Raw genomic sequence first — 19131 nt, 5'->3', positions numbered from 1 at the left:
ATTAACATCGGTAAATACGTATCAGATGCCGGCTCATTCATGAGCAGGCTCCTGAATTCACACAGCCTTTTGCTCAGGCATGGCAGGGGAAAAAGGGGAGAAGGGGAGGGAAGACCCCACAACTGAGAAGATATTGTTATTCAAACAAAGCAGGCAGCTGAATGAAGCCACCTTGGCCAGCAGTTTGCACAGGCTCAGGCTTTCTCCATGCCCCTGTCATGCAAGTGTTTGTTTGTCTTTGGGGGAGAAAAAAAGGCCTGTCTAACACAGAAGACAAGAAAATATACCATATGGAGAGGATTAAAGGAGTTAAGTTGCCCTGATGCTTTGCACGCTTGCAGTTCCGTAAATTAGAGCTGGGCGTGGGACAATGCGAGGGATGCTGAATGAGGAGAAATAATTGTAATTGAGAATTTTTCCTCGATGCAATGATCCTGTTAACAAAAGTACTCACTGCTACCTACATACATCAACCTGTTAACTAACCCATGTTCTCCTTGGAAAATAACCTTTTCAGACCATTTTCAACGGATTCTTACTGAAGGACAGATAACCCTATGTGGATTATCTACCTATCCATCCAACCCTGATGGATGCTGGGTGAGGAAGAAGTGAGGAGGCTTAGGGCATCCCATGCCAGTTATTTCTACATTGGCAGCTCTGCTCTGACATTATTAATCTTCACAGAATCTTCCAGATTTTCTCTGGGGTACCCCATGCCTTGAGATAAGTGCTCCTCAATGGTCATTGATGGGCATTGAAATTGGTATATGGGTCCCTGAAAGCTGAGGCTCAACCATGGTTCAGGAGGTTGGTCCTAACATGACGTGGCCATGCGGAATCAAAAAACTTACTTAATAAGGGATGTGAAAAGAAATACCTCACTGGGACATCTGGGATATTTTTAGGAGAAATGTCCTGTGTAAATTACAATAATAACATTATCAGCTTTTTAAGTCTGTTGCAAACATGAGCATATGGTGCCGCAGCATGATATTGCTCCTTGGTTAAGGTCTCTGGGCAATTCTGGAATTGGCTAAAAACCAGAGATGTTGTTTCCTTTTTGTTCACTTTGGAAATATTTAAACCCTTTTCTTTTTGGAACAAAACAAAGTGTTGGCTTGCTCCATCTCCAGATTTCTTTTGGCTTTTTACTCAAATGGAAGTGCTTGACATAAATATTATTGGAAACATCACTGAAAGGATGATTAAAATTTTTATTTACCCCAAATACATTTTTCAGTAGACACAACTTTTATGGAGATGGATCATCCTGCCGACTTTGCTTAAGCTACTCATGTGTGAGTTGTTAGGAGGTCCTGAGGCCCAACCTCACATTACTGCTGTGTCAGAAGCAGGCTTAAAGTTTCCATAGTTCTTAAAAAAAATAATTTGATTACACTTATTGTCTCTGCTGAATTCCTGAACAATGATCTCACTTCCATTACACTCTGTGGGTTTCTGTAATTGCTTTGTACATGAGAAAAAACAGGACCTTTAGAATGTTTGTTTCTAATATTAAAATATGGAAAATAAATAAACAAATATATTTTCTGCAGCCTTATTGCTCAAGGCTAAACGAGAATCTTAGGTGAAAGGCCTAAATAATGGAGTTAATTTGTTTGAGAGGACTGGTTGTACAGCCATGAGTCTCTTCTTTCATCAAGATAAAACTTACCCTGTATCAGTTGTTTCAGAAGAGCAGTTGACCAGATACAGGCTACTTTGTGGAGTGAAATGAAATGCCAGTTCTCAGCAGAGAGATGGCCTTTCTAATGGACACAAAGAGAAAAATCACAGAATCACAGAATCACAGAATGTCAGGAGTTGGAAGGGACTTTGAAAGCTCATCGAGTGCAATCCCCCCGCCAGAGCAGGAACACCCAGCTGAGGTTCCACAGGAAGGTGTCCAGGCGGGTTTGAATGTCGGCAGAGAAGGAGACTCCACAACCTCCCTGGGCAGCCTGGGCCAGGTTCTGGCACCCTCTCTGAGAAGAAGTTTCTTCTCATATTTAAGTGGAACCTCCTGTGTTCCAGTTTGAACCCATTATCTCTTGTCCTACCATCAGTTGTCACCAAGAAGAGCCTGGCTCCATCCTCCTGACACTCACCTTTTACATATTGACAACCATGAATGAGGTCACCCCTCAGTCTCCTCTTCTCCAGCTCCAGAGCCCCAGCTCCCTCAGCCTTTCCTCATACAGGAGATGCTCCACTCCCTTCAGCATCTTTGTTGCCCTGCGCTGGACTCTCTCCAGCAGTTCCCTGTCCTTCTGGAACTCAGGGGTCAGGAACTGGACACAATATTCCAGATGTGGTCTCCCCAGGGCAGAGTAGAGGGGCAGGAGAACCTCTCTGACCTACTGACTACCCCCTTCTAATCCACTCCAGGTACCATTCACTTTGCTGGCCACAAGGGCCCAGTGCTAGCTCATGGTCATCCTGCTGTCCCCCAGGACTCCCAGGTCCCTTTTTCCTACACTGCTCTCTAATAGGTCATTCCCCAACTTATACTGGAACCTGGGGTTGTTCCTGCCTAAAAGCAAGACTCTACACTTTCCCAAAAATCAACTTTCTCCTGGCAGGTGAGCTCCCATGCTTCTGGCATGGCACCAGAGGGACCAGAGAACACAGTAGTTACAGAAATAAGATGATGAAATGCCCTTAAAATCATGCCAGGGATGGTCTTCCAACTATGCAACCTCTTCAGGAGGAATTTCATGCCTTCGCCTTCCATCTCTCCAAATATTCATCTGCTGTACGCAAGAATCAGTACTAATTAGCCCAAATCTCTCTTTAATATATATATACACACGCATATATTAATGTATGCGTGTATATATATATATATATTTACATCTTCACTCCTTTCTACAGTGTCCCCATTATACCACATTTCTGGATACCTCCTCTAACAGTCCCTGGTAGAGGACAACAAAATATCTCATCTCATCTCATCTCATCTCATCTCATCTCATCTCATCTCATCTCATCTCATCTCATCTCATCTCATCTCAGGTTCTCCCATTTCCAGAGGTGTGTCTCACTGTGTTGTTGATTGTGCTGTCTACAAGTTTTGATTTCCCTGTGATATATGTTAGTCCAATTGATGTTAAATAGCATGGAGTCGCTTGTTATTTGTAAGTCGGGCTATTGGATCCATTTGTTTTAGTTTCAGCCTGTCCTAATATCCACAGGCAAAATTCACCATCACTGCAAAGCTGATAAAAGACTAAGTTGCTCCTCCTTCATGTTCACTCAAGGAGCCCTGAACTAGAAGTTACTGGGAATATCCTTAAGAAGACCTGTATTTATGATTCACAGCCCAAACACCCAGGAAGGGCTGTAATAAGACAGAAAATTGATGAGCCTTATAAAGGTTTTATACAACCAAACCCTGGAGCCTTATAACTACATTTTGTGAAGAGTCACCTTAATTCAATGTTTACTAATGACGTCCTTCATCTGTGTTGCCTGTATCTCTTCCTGTCCTGTACAGAAACAATGATAACATGCTTGGCAGCAAAACAAAACAACCAGAAGTACTATGTCACTGTAGTCTTGATTATTCCCAAGGCTGTGTTTTGATCAGTTTTTAGGCGTATTCGTGGAAAACGACGACAAAATATTACTGGTTTGCAACCATTGCTCTTTACACCCTATTGACGTTAATTCTGCAAGTCAAAGGGTTGTGGAGAATTCAGCCCCCGATTCCCACACTCATGTGGAGGGTATAGATGACTTACAGTGTTTTGAATTGTCATGCTCTGTGGCTGGATGGAACTTCAGATGTGAGAAACTTTTATCCTAGTCCTGACTTTGGACACAACTGTACTGAGTTACATCTTAGTGGTCCCTTTCTTCACTGTGTGAAGGAGCTGAACCCCTTTATGAGGTCTATAGAGCATATTGATCAAGTTTCGTGTCCCCTCAGGATTTAATTGTGACAATTTTTCTCTGAAGAATACAAACATCCTTAATTAGCTGATTGCATTGTAGAGCCTGCAAAATTAAGCAAAAAAAAAAAAAATCCAACAAAACAACCCAAAAAACCTGACAAAATATATCTGTCAAAAAAAGAATAGTGTCAGAACTTGTTTCTCTTAATTTCCTAAGACTGACAAAACACCTTTGACTCCTCATTTGCCCTGATATAAGATAGAAGGAAGGCCACCATAATCACACTACCCATAGAAGAGCATTGTCTAAAAGCCACGTGAACTCTTTGTCAAAGACTTTAAATTAGCATCTTCGCATCATTCTTTCTCCTCAAAAGCTCACCTTGTGGCTACCAAAAGACATGATGCTGTTCATTTTGAGTTCTGTGTGATGATTTGGGGCAGATTGACTTGACGGATATATGGATCAGATCACAGTTACCTTTGGGAGAAGGTGTCACTGAAGAACAGGGCTCAGGCACATGATTACTAATTAATCAGACATGAGAAAAACCTCATGGAATCAGTTTCTATTTAATTATGGAAGCCTCATTTGGCATAGGAGCATATGCTGCTAACTCAATCGAGTGCTTTCAACTGACATCAAATAGTAATTATCAGAAAGAATCAAGTTTTTTGATTATTCATACTAATTTATTGAACACTTAAAATTAATGAACCTCAGTTATTTTAAATTTGCTCAGTTGCATTGGGAGAAAAGGAGGGAGGTAGGGAAGGATGATTCTCACAATTTAAGAGTACAGAGACTTGTTTAAAGATAAAATAAGTAAATTACAATATGGCATGAAATCCCATCTGTGGGTTGACACAGAGGAAAGTTCCTGGCACGTTCTGGAGCTGAGGAAAGCTCTGACAATGGCTTCATTTGTACAATTCTATTGCCAAAAAAATCTTCTGATGACATTTTAGGGTCACCATAAGGCGTTGGGCAGTGGATTTATGTTTGTCAGAGTGTTTCTATTTTAACCTACGGTTGTTCCAGTCTGGTGACTCAAAGGAAATGCCTTCATGAAGAAGAGGAGCCTTTTAGTTGGGTCTGAAACAGTTTTCTCTTGCTCCTCTTAGTTTGATTTGCATTATTCTGGCCCTTCTCCTGCTGACAGTATATTGGCACAAAGGTTACGACTGTGATAATTGCTCCTGACCTCTTTTCACGGTGGAGAACACAGAGTCCCTGTCTTCAGTCTGTAAAGTCTGACTAATTAAAGCATTTCTTTCAGATACCAGATTTTTGGGGGAAAAAAAAAAAAAAAAGAAGTCAAAACCAAACTACAAAACAAAAGCTGTAATTCGCTGTTTGAGCCAGTTAATACATTATGCATTCAATGGTGTAGTATCACTTGTCTTAGTGGAACTACTGTGGATTTATAGTGGGATAAATGAGATTTGTGTTCCAGCCTAGAATTTCTGATTGTTGAGTGTTTTCTTTTAGCTGTTTCTAATGAGTTGTCTTGAGACCCTGCATATCTATAAATTAAAACATTTGTTTAATCCTTGCTCAAAGTACAAAAAAAAGACGAAAATGCTTAGAGAACATGCATAGTTGTTCTTAATTTTTTGTTTTGCTTTTGTAAGGTGCTGTCAGAAAATCACACGTAGCAACTGATTTACTGTGATTTTGTTGTTGTTAATTTGTAATGTCTTGCTGTAACTCCCTGTAATTCTCTGTGTTCAGTCACAGGAGCTGAATTAATTCAGGTCACACTGAAAGAGAAGGAAAAAGTGGCTTTACCTACCCCAGGTATGTAACATTCTGTGTCTGAAAAGCTTGGTCTGGGAGTCACACAATTTCTTTTTTACTGCTTTTTCAGAAATAGATTGCTACTTTTCACTACAGTATTTTGCACATCTATCAACCCCACATGAGTTCTTGGCATGCATTTAAGCATTTCGTTGAACCATATCTACCTTTGCTTGAGATAGATGTGCGATTCCACAGTATAAAAGACTATAAACTTTTGCTAAAATATACCATAGCAGATCAGGAAGGTCATGGAGAACGTAAGACTGCAGAGTGTTTTAGTGCTTCATAGTGATTTCAATGTAATAGTCTGACATTATTGCACAGTTACGTGTTGAATCAGACAGAAAAATGATGATGAGATGATGATGATGATGATGAGGGGATGAGATGAGATGATGGAGAACTCCACAGTTTGGTCTTAGTTTCATAGCTGTCTCGCTGTGTATTAACAACAATAATCATTTATGTGGCAATAGAGTTTAGAGACCTTTTTGTAGAGTGTTTCCCTCTGAACAAACCCAGCCTTAAGGAGCTCCACCCAGGTTTAATTTCTCTGTGTTTCCCTGTGCTGGCAACAGAAGGTTTTTTTTCTGCTCCACAGTGTTGCTGAGCTGGGTTTAGTCACCTCAGATGTAGGCAGGAGCTTGGTCCTGTGGTTTCAATACTGAATGAAACCCTACTCAAGTAAAAAAAATGCCAGAATTTCCTTTACAGTGTTAGGACAAGGTAGATGCTTGTGAAGGCCTCCAGAGGGAGGCCCTGCCTGCTTTAGTTTAGGACTTACCCAACTTAGTGTACAGGGTCTTCTTCCTCTTGCTAGGGCAGAACAAAGGTGATTAATCTATAAAGAGTTGTTCATTATCTGTCTCAAATACATGTTCTAGTTAAGCACCTACATTTTGTGAACTTAATTTCTCCTGATATTTTCCTGATGTTTAAGCTCAGGAATTTCCTTTTGGATTGAACTGAAAAATCTTTGGGCGATGAGCAGGAGATGCCACGTGTCTCAGTCAAGTTGTTTTCCCAAGGCAGGTCTTAATTACCCCTTGCAATGGGAAAGTTCCTCCTTTTCTGAGGGCTAACAAGCTTGTGAGACTTGATAATTCATTTTTTTTTTAATCGTTAATATTTTGGGAAAGTACAAAAATTTCCATACCCTGGGAATTTAATCTGCTTTCTAGAGTACTGGGGAAGAAAAAAAGCATGAGAAAAATTGACACCTTCTCGTAAGGTTAGTTACTATTTTGATCATCTGATTTTGCCGCCAAGTGCAGGCAACTGGCTTTTATTTTCATTTGTGCATCTTAATTTTATGTTCAAAGTGCTCAGAGCTCTGGATGGCATAAATAAAAATAATGAAGCAGTTGCTTGCGAAGCGTATTCACAATGCATAACATAAGCTACATATGATAAACCTTAAGGTTTGCTTCGCTTTTGATGAGTCCCAAAGAATTTAAATCTGTTTTTTTTTGGTTTTTTTTGGTTTTTTTTTTTTTTTTTTTTTTTTTCATTTATCTCCCTGCCCTTTAACTCTGGAAACATGGTCCTGGGAGATATATTTATTTTCCATATTAAACAGCTTCCTTTAAGCATGGAAGATAACAAAGAACAGTTAGTGTTGCTTCATCAGTGACAAAAGGAGGATGTTAATGCCACAGATGCTTGAGTATCAAATAAATGGTAATTCTCCCAGCTAGTGAAAATGATAATTCTGTCTCTGCGTGTCCTGTTTTGTAGTTCCTTCTGATGCTGTCTTGAAGTGGTCGCACCCGGAGACATGGAATGATGTGGAAAAAGGCTGGGGTGGATCCAACGGCAGCGTCCCAGGCCCTGGGGAAGATGTCATCATCTTACCTAGTAAGGAAGGAAGGAAAGTTCTTTAGTTTCTGTAGGGTTACTGGGGTCTCTCTGCAATAGGATGTGTATTTGTATTGCAACATGGGCTCCTTGGCACCAGTGTCCATTCTAGCAGGGCACCACATTTGCTCGTTGTTGCTATGAAATCTCAGCTAGAGTAGAAAAGTGTAATTTTCACAAGAGAATAACTATTGTTTTCCATTTATATGTGCACACAGGCATGCTATACTGAGATTTAAACTAAAGCATATGCAAGGACTTTGTTTCAGGAGTGAGACCCAGAACTGCAGCTCACAAAGAACTCATATCTTGACCCACCTCTCTGTGTTCTGTGCAGGGACCATACTTTACATTTCAACAGTTACACCACCTTCCACTTTATTTTCCTTTTGCAGTTCACACTATCAGTGATGATCTCTCAAGCCTCCTAGTCATTTTAGCCTATGCTAGTATTTCGACCTCAGACTTGACTTATATTTAACTCCTGTATCAGCTTGCAAACTTATTGCATGAACAATTTTCTCAATTCTAGCAAAAAACCTTTGACAAATTGCAATGAAATCTGGAGCAAAAAAACTTGTGATAACCATTTTATATCATAGCTGACTCTGCTCTGATCTGGAGCTCCCTCCAGACATAATTATTGTATGACACTATGAATACTGTGTGGTATGTATCTGACAAACTTTGGGACTTCTCTATCTTGTGTCATTGACAGAAGCATATATATCTATAATTTCAGGTTAAATAAAGAATTATGTTCAACCTTCAAAGAATATTTAAACTTCATTTTCCAGATAAATGTGGAAAAAAAAATCCATATTGTTTGAAATAATGCATTTCTTCACTTTCTTGGGGGAACTTACATTGAAATGAAGAATAGGTGATTTCAATTTTCTGGTTAGATCCCTCTTTTCTGTCAAACAAGCACAATGTGGTTGGTTTTTTTTTTATTTTTTTTTTTTTTTGTTTGCTTGTTTGTTTTTTTTAATTCTACCATCTCAGTAGATATAATGCATAAATGTGGTTAAGTGTTTGTAAATTCAGAGGCCACAAGAGGCACAGAAATGTCCCTCTAGGGGGTTGCTTGTGTCCTATGTACTTCTAAGGTGATTGTGAGGATATATGTTTAGTTAAATTGTTGCTGATCATTACAGTTAGTAGAGCTGGAAGAGTTACTGGGCTGACTCAATCATAGAATCACGGGGTGGTTTGGGTTGGAAGTGACTTTAAAGATCATCTAGTTCCAATTGCCTTGCCATGGGCAGGGAGACCTTCCACTAGACCAGGTTGCTCAAATGTAGGTATTTAATGTGAACTGAGTTGTTCTTCACCAATGGGATTATGTAGAGCTCCAGGGCTCAAGTCATATATAAAGGTATTTACTGTTGTTTGAAGTACTCCAGAAACATCCTGCCTAGCCGTGTGAAACTATACATGGTCACAGGTCATATTGAGGTGTGGAAATGACCTTACAACCCTTGAGGTTGTAAAGAAGGTATGTAATTACAGCACTGGACACACAGGGGATAACTCTACCCAGGATGTGTGTAAATTTTCAGTAGCTGTGATCTTGGTTAAATGCAGTAAAGTGTTAAATATTAATGAATGTTCTAGGAACACCTATACATATTCATAACCTGTCCCCGAGAAGGCGGTTCTTATTACAATGAGCTCAGGAGCCCATTGCCATGGTCTGCACCTCCCGCTCCTCCTGGTTGCAGCTGCACAGAGATCATGAACCCAGGTCCTTTTCTCTGTACACAACACCTTTGGTCCAGTGTAATGAGTTGGTTGGGACTCAGACTGCTGAGCTGGTTAAACTGGCGTATCTTCTGTCCTTTGCCCAAGTTTCTGTTCTCTAGTTCACCCAAGGATGCACCAAGGATTATTACTCCTGTTTCTCATACAACAAGTTACACAAAGCTCAGCAAAGCTAGGCAATAGTGATGTGGGTTAAGTGTTAGCTCTCTAAATGTCAACTCCTTAGTTCTTTAAGTGTTAATTAGTTAATTGTTAATTCCCTGTATCAATATTTGCCAGTCCTGTGTGTGGTCTCAAATATCAAAGACCATTTCAGATAGTACTAAATATTTGAATGAATTTACTATAGTGGGAGCTTAGACACGTAACTCCCATCAGACAGCTCAGTTCAGGTACCATAAAGTGAGGCCTGAACCTCATTTCTCCAGAGTATTTTCAGGAACACCTGAGCTATGAAACTTGCTTGCAGTTAATGTGTGTCCTCTGAACCATGTTGTGAAGACCTACATCTGTTTTCCTTGACAGTATCAGCAACACACCATGTAAAGGTCTTGTCAGTTGGAACCTGCACCAGAACAGGGGATTGATCCCAACCTCCGAAGCCCAAGTGCAGCACCCAACACAATGGACTTGCTTTTCTCTTCCAACAGCATTACCCCAGATGTGCCACTGGTACTTCATGTCGAACATGTGTCTGTTTCCCATCCATAAACACAGAAATTGTCCTTTCTGTCCTATACTCCCTGTTTCCTACTCCACTCTCAGCTCCATTATATCTGACCCCTTATGAAGACATTAAACAGTGGGATATTTCTCACGCCCTTGATTGTCTTTTGGAGCCTCTTGCCACGGTTAGATTTTTCGTGCCACTCTGTATTTTGTCCCTCATAGCTATTGGAGAACAAGGCCAGAGATGACACTAGATCACCTGCCTCAGCTTCTTTTGTATCACATTATAACCAGTTCATCTCTATCAGCCCATGATTGTCAAAAGACCAGATCATTTCAGTCTTCAAAGTAATGTGTCAGATGCAGATATGAAGAGGCACTAGGATGCCACCGGTAGCTAAGGCTTCTGCACTCACGGGGATTTAATTGTGTAGACCATGATCAGATGGTCATAGGAGGTAAATCACAATTTACACAGAAGCAGAAAGTAAAAAAAAGTAAGTAAATAGAAAAGTTTGGCTAAGGATTTGGAGTTCTATTGTTTAGGTTAAGAGAGTGGAAGCTGGAGACTTGTGATGTTCTTTTGGTGCTTTGCAAACTCACCTATGAATAAAATTCCTCTGTGCTTCCTGCAAAGATGAGTGTAATCCTCTCAATGAAAGAACTCATTTTAGCTTCCACAGGAGATCCTGTCCTTGGCCTTTGTCATATACCACAAGACCCTTCATGACTATGCTGTGGCTGAAGAGTTGCACATTGCTGCCCGCAGCCCAGCCCAACTGATCTAGTCCTAGGACTGGAAACAAAACCGCTGCATCAGCGTGCTGATATACCAAAACTAATTAGCTCTCTTGAGAGGCAAAGCTCATTAGCTTAGGCCTGGTGCTGTACAGCATGACCACACAGTCTTTGGGGTCAGGACTAACGTTTCAGGAATTTAGAGCAGTGCTAGTTTGGCCAATTAAACGGGGGGATGTCTGCAGGGTGTGATTCTCTCTAGTATACTGGTGCCTACTGGTTGGGAGGGAGCAGGATAAGGATTGGACTGTTAGACATAATCTGTGTTTTACTATGGACAGGAATGTTCTCCACTTATGGGGAACTGAGGGTCAAGAAAAATAAAGCTTGCTCAAAACCAGAACGCGAGTCAGTAAGCAGCAGGCATTGGAAATGGTGGATTCACCATCCTTGGAGGGGTTTAAAAGATGGATAGATGAGGTCTTTAGGGACATGGTTTAGTGCTAACATGGGATTAATGGTTGGACTTCATGATCTTGAGGGTCTCTTTCAACGAAAATGATTCTATGATTCTATTCGATGAGACCCTGGAGTTCCCAGTTCTGAATCACCATGTTTAGCTGCTTAGAGCAGAGGGATCCACAGTGTACAATAAAACCATCTCTGCTCTTCAGAGGAGCATTATGGAACAGCAAAACCACAACAAAATACTTAATGGGTGAAAAGGAAAGATGCAAATGATAAGTGAAAATGAACTGCCTGCTAGGACCAGTACAGAGCCATACTCTGTGACTGTCATCTTCTCATCAGCAATAAAAATCTCTTAGCTCCTATCACTGGAACAGATACGTGTGTTTATTTGGTGAGCAGAAACTATTCTCTTCTCCAGTGCCTTTCTGGAATTATATTTCAATTTTACCCCGAGAGTATGAGCACAAACAATCTATCACCCACTCAATTTGGAGAGACAACTACTCTGCTTCATGCCTGCTTTTTCTGATCATACTCAACTTTCTTTTTACTCAACTGATCATAGTCAACTTTCTTTTTACTTTCCCTCTTTGTTCTTGCTGGCTTGAAGGTGTTGAAACAGTCATTGATTGCGGGTTACAATAAAGTGCAGGATGTCAAATTGGAGTCAGCATCATTGGTATGATAAGGGCACTGGATGGGTTGCTCAAATGGTGGCACCTAAATTCGATTGTAATAGGTATACCTTGCTTTGCTGCCACAAGTGTATACATGAGTTTTCAGTTGCAAAAAAGTCAACCCTCTGCTTGAGTTCAAAATCTAAAATCGTTAATTTCTAAATTTATATTTGACCATGGCATTTTATGGATGTTTCTTTTTCTATTTCCACTGGCTTGTGCACATCCTGCTAAAATCAGAATGGCTCCAGATGGCTTCAGAAAAGTGAGAGTTTGTTCTCACTAGAATAACAATTCTGCAAACCACCCAAACTTTGTGCTGCTATTCACATCAAAATAAGTATTTGCGATTCACTCCTGGCAAGATGCAGCCATGACCCACTCTCCACTGTCTTTTGGTTACTTTAATTCTCTTCTGGGAGACATCTGTAACGACTTTTGGGTTGAAAGCCAAGACATGGACCTACTTTTGGTATGCTGTGCATTACTGGGCAACTGATTTCATCTCCCAGACAACAGTTTTAGACTCTTATAAAGACAAATAATAGACAATTAGTGCTCATTTCTAGAGTGAAGATGCACAAGGGAAGACTTCGGTCCAGGCCTGACACGATGTTGAATTCTCTGAACGAACATGGATTCCTGGAGTTCACCAAAGAGACAGGACATTGCCTAAACTTAGCTAATAGAGCCTTCAATTTGCTTATTTAATAAAATAAGCAGAATTGTATCACTAAGGCTACCTTGTGGGCCAGACTCAGGGAAGTCTGAAAAGCAGGAAAACACCTCCATTAGCAAATCATTCATATTAAAAACCAGGTTTGTGTTGCTGCTTGGTGTTTGCTTGACATTTAGTGGATGTTTTTTGGAGAGCCTGGGGTTGTGTAGTGAGTCATTCAATTTTTCGCCCTATTATGAAAGCATTGATGAGACTTGAGGAGTTCATAGACTTCTTTGTACAAGGATGAATTTCACTTGTACCAGAGGCGAGTCCTTCATGTCCAAATAGCTTTTAGTGTTGGTGTGTTACAGGTGTTCCCCACCCCCCTTTTTTTTTTTTTACAGTGGTAGAATTCGCTCCGTTATTCATTTTCTGATTTTGATTTTCTTTGAACTTCTTCTTTTTGAAGAAATGAACGCTTCAGTGCTGTATCTCATATAATAGCTCTTCTGTTGTGCCTGGTTTCCACTCAATGGCATGCTATGGCATTTTATATAGTGATGCAGCTGATCAAAGGCGTTTCGTGTCATTGCTAGAGTCATTAGCAACTTCTCAGTATTGCACATCTGAATATTAAGACTGTAGCATACCTGTGAGCTTTTGTCTGAAGAAAGTGTATGTATAATGAGAAGTATCCCTGTGTGCAGGCTCGATCTATGGTTTGCTGAAAGTGGTTGTTTGCAATTATATGAATTTCTAAATGGGAGAAAAGCAATTCCAGTTTGCCTCTCTCTGAAGGTAAATCCCTTGAGCTCAGTGACCTAAAGTTTTTAATTTTAACTCCTTAGTCACAGAATCACAGAATGTTAGGGATTGGAAGGGACCTCAAAAAATCATCTAGTCCAATCCCCCTGCTGGAGCAGGAACACTTAGATGAGGCTACACAGGAAGGTGTCCAGGTGGGATTTGAATGTCTCCAGAGTAGGAAACTCCACAACCTCCCTGGGCAGCCTGTTCCAGTGTTCTGTTACCCTTACTGAGAAGAAGTTTCTTCTCAAATTTAAGTGGAACCTCTTGTGTTCCAGTTTGAACCCATTACCCCTTGTCCTACCACTGGTTGCCAAAGCATCACACCCCAGAGCATTGTTCTTTTAACTGAGGAAACCACAGGTTTGCAGAGATATCTCTGGACAGGGGAATTTCTCACTCCTGTGTCTCAAGGTTCGCAGACTTGATGCTACAGTTACAGGGCAGTCATCATATCCTTTATAAAACGTTTTTTTTTAGAAAGATGTGCAACTCAGCAAAAATATCTGTTCTAGACTGAAACTTGACATATAAATGGTATGCCTAGGAGCATTTCTTCTTTTCCTTGTAAAAATGTTTCAGTCTGTGTTTGATTAATATACTTATGGCCTTTGTCGAATGCAGCTTTTTGCCACATTCTTGAGCTGTGATTTCATAAACTAGATTCCCCTTCTGTCTGAGATACTGTTTTAACAGCATCTTCTCTTCTCTTCTCTTCTCTTCTCTTCTCTTCTCTTCTCTTCTCTTCTCTTCTCTTCTCTTCTCTTCTCTTCTCTTCTCTTCTCTTCTCTTCTCTTCTCTTCTCTTCTCTTCTCTCCTCTCCTCTCCTCTCCTCTCCTCTCCTCTCCTCTCCTCTCCTCTCCTCTCCTCTCCTCTCCTCTCCTCTCCTCTCCTCTCCTCTCCTCTCCTCTCCTCTCCTCTCCTCTCCTCTCCTCTCCTCTCCTCTCCTCTCCTCTCCTCTCCTCTCCTCTCCTCTCCTCTCCTCTCCTCTCCTCTCCTCTCCTCTCCTCTCCTCTCCTCTCCTCTCCTCTCCTCTCCCCTCCCCTCCCCTCCCCTCCCCTCCCCTCCCCTCCCCTCCCCTCCCCTCCCCTCCCCTCCCCTCCCCTCCCCTCCCCTCCCCTCCCCTCCCCTCCCCTCCCCTCCCTTCCCTTCCCTTCCCTTCCCTTCCCTTCCCTTCCCTTCCCTTCCCTTCCCTTCCCTTCCCTTCCCTTCCCTTCCCTTCCCTTCCCTTCCCTTCCCTTCCCTTCCCTTCCCTTCCCTTCCCTTCCCTTCCCTTCCCTTCCCTTCCCAGGAAGGTTATATACTATACCTATACCTGCCCTGTAAAGAGATTATAGACAGGAATTAATGCCTGTAAAAATGTATCAAGTATTAACAGTATGAGATTTAAGGAAAAAAAAAATAAAAAGATTGCATTTGCTCTGTAGAGACTTATTGCATTTGAATGTTGTGAAAATTTTACATGTTTGAAAGATGCTTCAGCCCAAGGTTGCAGGGAGTTTCTTTTGAGGAGGGGTGTTCAGGGTAACCATGAGTTGCTGCAGTACTTGGTATAGTCCTTGAGAACAGAGGTCCTGGTCTTTCAGGGTGTCCCTTGCTGATGTCCAGAGAGAAAGAAGGAAAAAAAATAAGAAAGTAAGAGGTGGGATGATTGAATTACAGGGATAGAGTAGGAACAGCTATGTAGAAGAGACAAACAAGTCTGCAAGTAGACACAGAACCCTGGACCATGCAGAAATTTCCTCACCCTTGAAGCTGTGAAATTTCAGGGCTACAAAACCAAAAAGAGTCAAAAACTAGGAAATGGTATAATTAAAGATAGCCCACTAATATTTTCTTCAGTCTGCTTCTGAGTGTATTTTATGCAGGTTTTAATTACGTTTCCTGCAAACTGGTCTTGGAAAAATTTTTAAACGTTTCTACTAAATGGCATGAGTCAGCCCCTAATTACATGTTTTGGGAAAAGGACTTTCACTGTGCTACCTGTTGCATGGTCATTAGTAACTTCATCCAAAGTAGTTGCTAATAGCTATAGGCAGAAGCAAAATTGCGAAGAAGCTGATCCTCTTCCCAAGACACTTCATGACCTTTCCTATGTTCTACATCAAAACTGTTTTAAGTGGCCCATTCTCACTGCTCAGTCAAAATCCATTGGAAAACATGTGTGTTCCTTAATCTCTCCTTTTTGTATATCTGTGCACTGCCCTGGGTCTGCTGGCCACACTATTCCTGATACAAGCCAGGATGCTGGTGGCTTTTTTTGCCACCTGGGCACACACTGGCTCATGTTCAGCCACTGTTGAGGAATACCCCCAGGTCCTTTTCCACCAGACACTTTACAGCCACTCTTCCCTGAGCCTGGAACGCTGATGCCTGGGGTTGTTGTGACCCAAGTGCAGGACCCGGCTCTTGGCCTTGTTGAACCTCAGACAATTGGCCTCAGCCTAATGATGCAGCTGGTCCAGATCCCTCTGTATGATCATCCTGCCGTCCAGCAGATCAACACTCCCACTCAGCCTGGTGTCATCTGCAAACTTACTGAGGTTGCACTCAATCCCCTCATCCAGATCATTGATTAAGACATTAAACAGCACTGGCCCCAATACTGAGCCCCGGGGAACACCACTTGTGAAGTCTGGTTTCCTGCAGATTGTGTTGATGTAAGCAAAACTTTCCCGCTGGTTGACTGGGAAGAAGCGGGGTTTTGTACACAAAACCTGAGGGAGCAAGACCTAACTGCAGAGAAGGAAAAGCAAGGACAGGGTGTCATTGGAGGTGGGCTGTGGCGTGTGGCTTCAGGTTGTCACTCTGGTCACTGCTGTTGACAAGGTGGGGACTTGCAGACTCTCTGTGGTGGGGAGCACCTATTTAACACTGTTGGATTTTTTCACTTCCATCAGTCTTGTTCTCTTCAGTGTCACAAAGGAAATATGCCATCTGGACACAGCTCAGCTTAGTCCTATTTCATTGCATTGGATGATCAAGATTTACTTTCATTAACAAAGCCAGATTCACCCAGAGAGGCTAACAAGTCTCTGACTTGCTGCCCTTCTTAATGCTTCAAGCAACATTTCACGAGACTTAAGCTTGCAACAATATCATTGTAAATGTGATGTTATTATTCATTTGTCAGCTTACAACCATGCCATGGAGCCTCATTTCTAGAGCCCTGTTCCAGTAGTTCTAAGCAAAAACAATCTAAATAAAGCAAAAAGGTAATGTTCTTCACCTCCATGACATGATAGGCTGCCATCATTCCAAACAACCCTCTGCTTTGTTTCTTAGACCGGACCATCTTGGTGGATACAGCTCTTCCCCCTCTGAGACGTCTCTACATCCTGGGGACCCTGGAGTTCCCCAGCAACTCCAGCAATGTCCTGAGTGCCACCTGCATTGCGGTGCTGGGGGGTACCCTCAAAGTGGGTAAGTTATCAGCCTGTCTTCTGGTGCCCAGGGTTTGTTTCTGCTCTTGATAGAAAAAGAAGGTGGCGTAGTAGTATTATAAACCTGCTGGCCATCTGTCACGGTCCATTTGGTGATGGACTCGTGATGGCTCGTTTACCTTGATCTCGAAGTGCAAAATTAAGGTGACCAAAATGCCAAGGGGTTAAAATTCAATCAAACAGTGTTACTTTATTGTTTTACCTGTAAAGTGGCATGCAATAGAAAAAGTGGAGAAAAAGGGAAAGAAAAAGAAAAGGGGGAAAGAGGGCTGGTTACCACCATGGGTTCAAAGGTGTTCCTATGGTTCCAGGTCCTGAACAGCATCCTGCCAGTCCTCTGTCATGATCCGAGATCTCCATGATGTCCATTTGGGAGTCATCTTTTATGCTTATTCACCCCACCTCACTTCCATGGGTCGAGGCCAATCTCCGCCTTTGTTTCACAATCCAGGCTTAACTGCACAGACTCGAAAAATCCCTGCTTCACTTGCCAGAACCCATCTGCACTTGCGAGGCCTCATGTTTAGGGATCTCTTTCAGGTCCATTGGGTGACCTCAAGACCCTTGTTGAGCCTCTGCACATGCTCTTCTTTGTTGGCCTTAGTAACAGGAAGGAGGTGGGGGCAAGTTTGGCTGAGACAGCAGGTGAAAATCCATCTTCTGGACAGCAGCTCTTGTCCCCGGGTCAGAGAGACCCATGAAACACAATTCTTCTCCTCAGGCCTCACTCCAAGTCATTGTCCATCTGTTCTTGATGGCGATGTTCAGGCAGATACTGCTCTTTGGATTGACTCCTACACCATTGTAGTCCATCTGCAATGTAGATCTATACCAGGTGCAATGATTATCCACTGGAGCTAATTGCCTGTTCATTTAATAGTGGTATGTTACAAACACTGCTATCCTCACCCCACTGAAGTCAGTGGTGAAACTCCCAATATCCTTGTGGCTGAAATTTTATCTGATGTATGTAAAAGCCCTCCCTACTTCATGTGAGGTTGATTTATGAGACAGCTGTTCCTCAGAGCAGGATCTACCTTTGTGTTCAGATGTTCGCTTCTGTCTGTGGGCTTTAGTAAAGCAGTTTCTAGGTGACGTAGAAGTATTTAAAGCAAAAATAAATAGGGTTGCAGAGAATCTCCAGAGTGTCTGGAAATCCCCCTGTTGTGTGAAACTGGTACAGTTGGATTCAGCACATTTATTCCTCTCATCCTTCTGTACCGACGAGCACCAGGACTTCAGGCAGGTACCACCTTGCCCCTACTTCTAATGGTTTCATAGTCTCCAATGTCACTTCGGCTGTTCCACATTATTTGCAATGGACAGGATCAGTATTTTTCCACACAGAAGTAATTACTCACATAATTCCCTTTAAAAATCAAAGCTCCTAAAGCCAGGCGTTGTATTTACTTACAGGAATCTTTAGGATGCTGGAGATCACATTGCTGATCACTGCTTGACCTTTCTCAAGATTGGTTTCATGAACTTTAAAAAGAGAATTTGTTTGTGTAATCACCTCCTGAGGAAGCCTGCTCCAATATTTGTTTGTTGTTAATCTCAAGGGACTGTACAGTTAATACAGTACTGGCCAAAAGAGTTATTTCACTGCCTCATGTTTTTCTTTCAAAAAAGGGTTTTGAAAGCCTAATCTAGGAGGTTAATATATATATATATACTTAAAAGGGTCTCAGTAATTTTTTACTTACATTCTTTTGTAGTTTAAATATGGTTTCATATTGGTTTTAAAAAAGACCCTGTGTTCGTTGCTAAAAACACTTATTAAAAAACATCGAGGCAATTCTTTGCTGCACAAACTCCCCTCCAGCACATCTGTGAGTAGTAACGATATTAAAAGCCAAGCAGGTATTTACAACTGTCGAATCCTCATCTGGCATCTTCTGGAGAGCTGTCCTTGCTCTAGTTTCATCTGAGAGATGATGGGTGGGTAGACACTCCACAAGTTTCCCACATCTTACACCGGATTCTATACTTGCTTGTAAAAATGGAAGTACATGTTTTTGGGCTTTTTTAAAATTTCTCTTTCTTTTCCCATGTGTTTGAGGCCTAAAGGCAACTTCTTGGAGCCCATCTGTCCAACCCTGACTCTTCCACGCCCCAAGGAAGGTTTTGAAGCCCATCTGTCCAATTCTACCACACCCCAAAGAAATCCCAACACGAGACAGTTTAGTGAACAGATTTGATAGATGTGGACATCAACATGCAGCGTTGCCCAAACAAGATCTGAAGTTGACATTATGTGAGGCAAATCCCCAGGTCTTCCCTATTGTGTAACTTCTCCATGTCCTGTTTTCAGCACAGAAATCTTTGTTCACACGCCATG

General features: G+C 41.8%; 1 protein-coding gene across 1 annotated transcript in view; it reads left to right on the top strand.

Annotated features, from left to right (window-relative positions):
• Window positions 1–19131, top strand: part of PKHD1 (PKHD1 ciliary IPT domain containing fibrocystin/polyductin) — a 271783-nt gene that overhangs the window by 155854 nt on the left and 96798 nt on the right. The window contains exons 50-52 of the mRNA XM_065834370.2: window positions 5635–5700; window positions 7441–7560; window positions 16633–16770. Coding sequence (XP_065690442.2) covers window positions 5635–5700; window positions 7441–7560; window positions 16633–16770 — 324 coding nt within the window. The remainder of the gene's footprint in view (window positions 1–5634; window positions 5701–7440; window positions 7561–16632; window positions 16771–19131) is intronic.

This window comes from Patagioenas fasciata, chromosome 3, assembly GCF_037038585.1.
Source record: "Patagioenas fasciata isolate bPatFas1 chromosome 3, bPatFas1.hap1, whole genome shotgun sequence".
Lineage (NCBI taxonomy): Eukaryota > Metazoa > Chordata > Aves > Columbiformes > Columbidae > Patagioenas > Patagioenas fasciata.
This window is presented reverse-complemented; position numbering and strand designations above follow the sequence as displayed.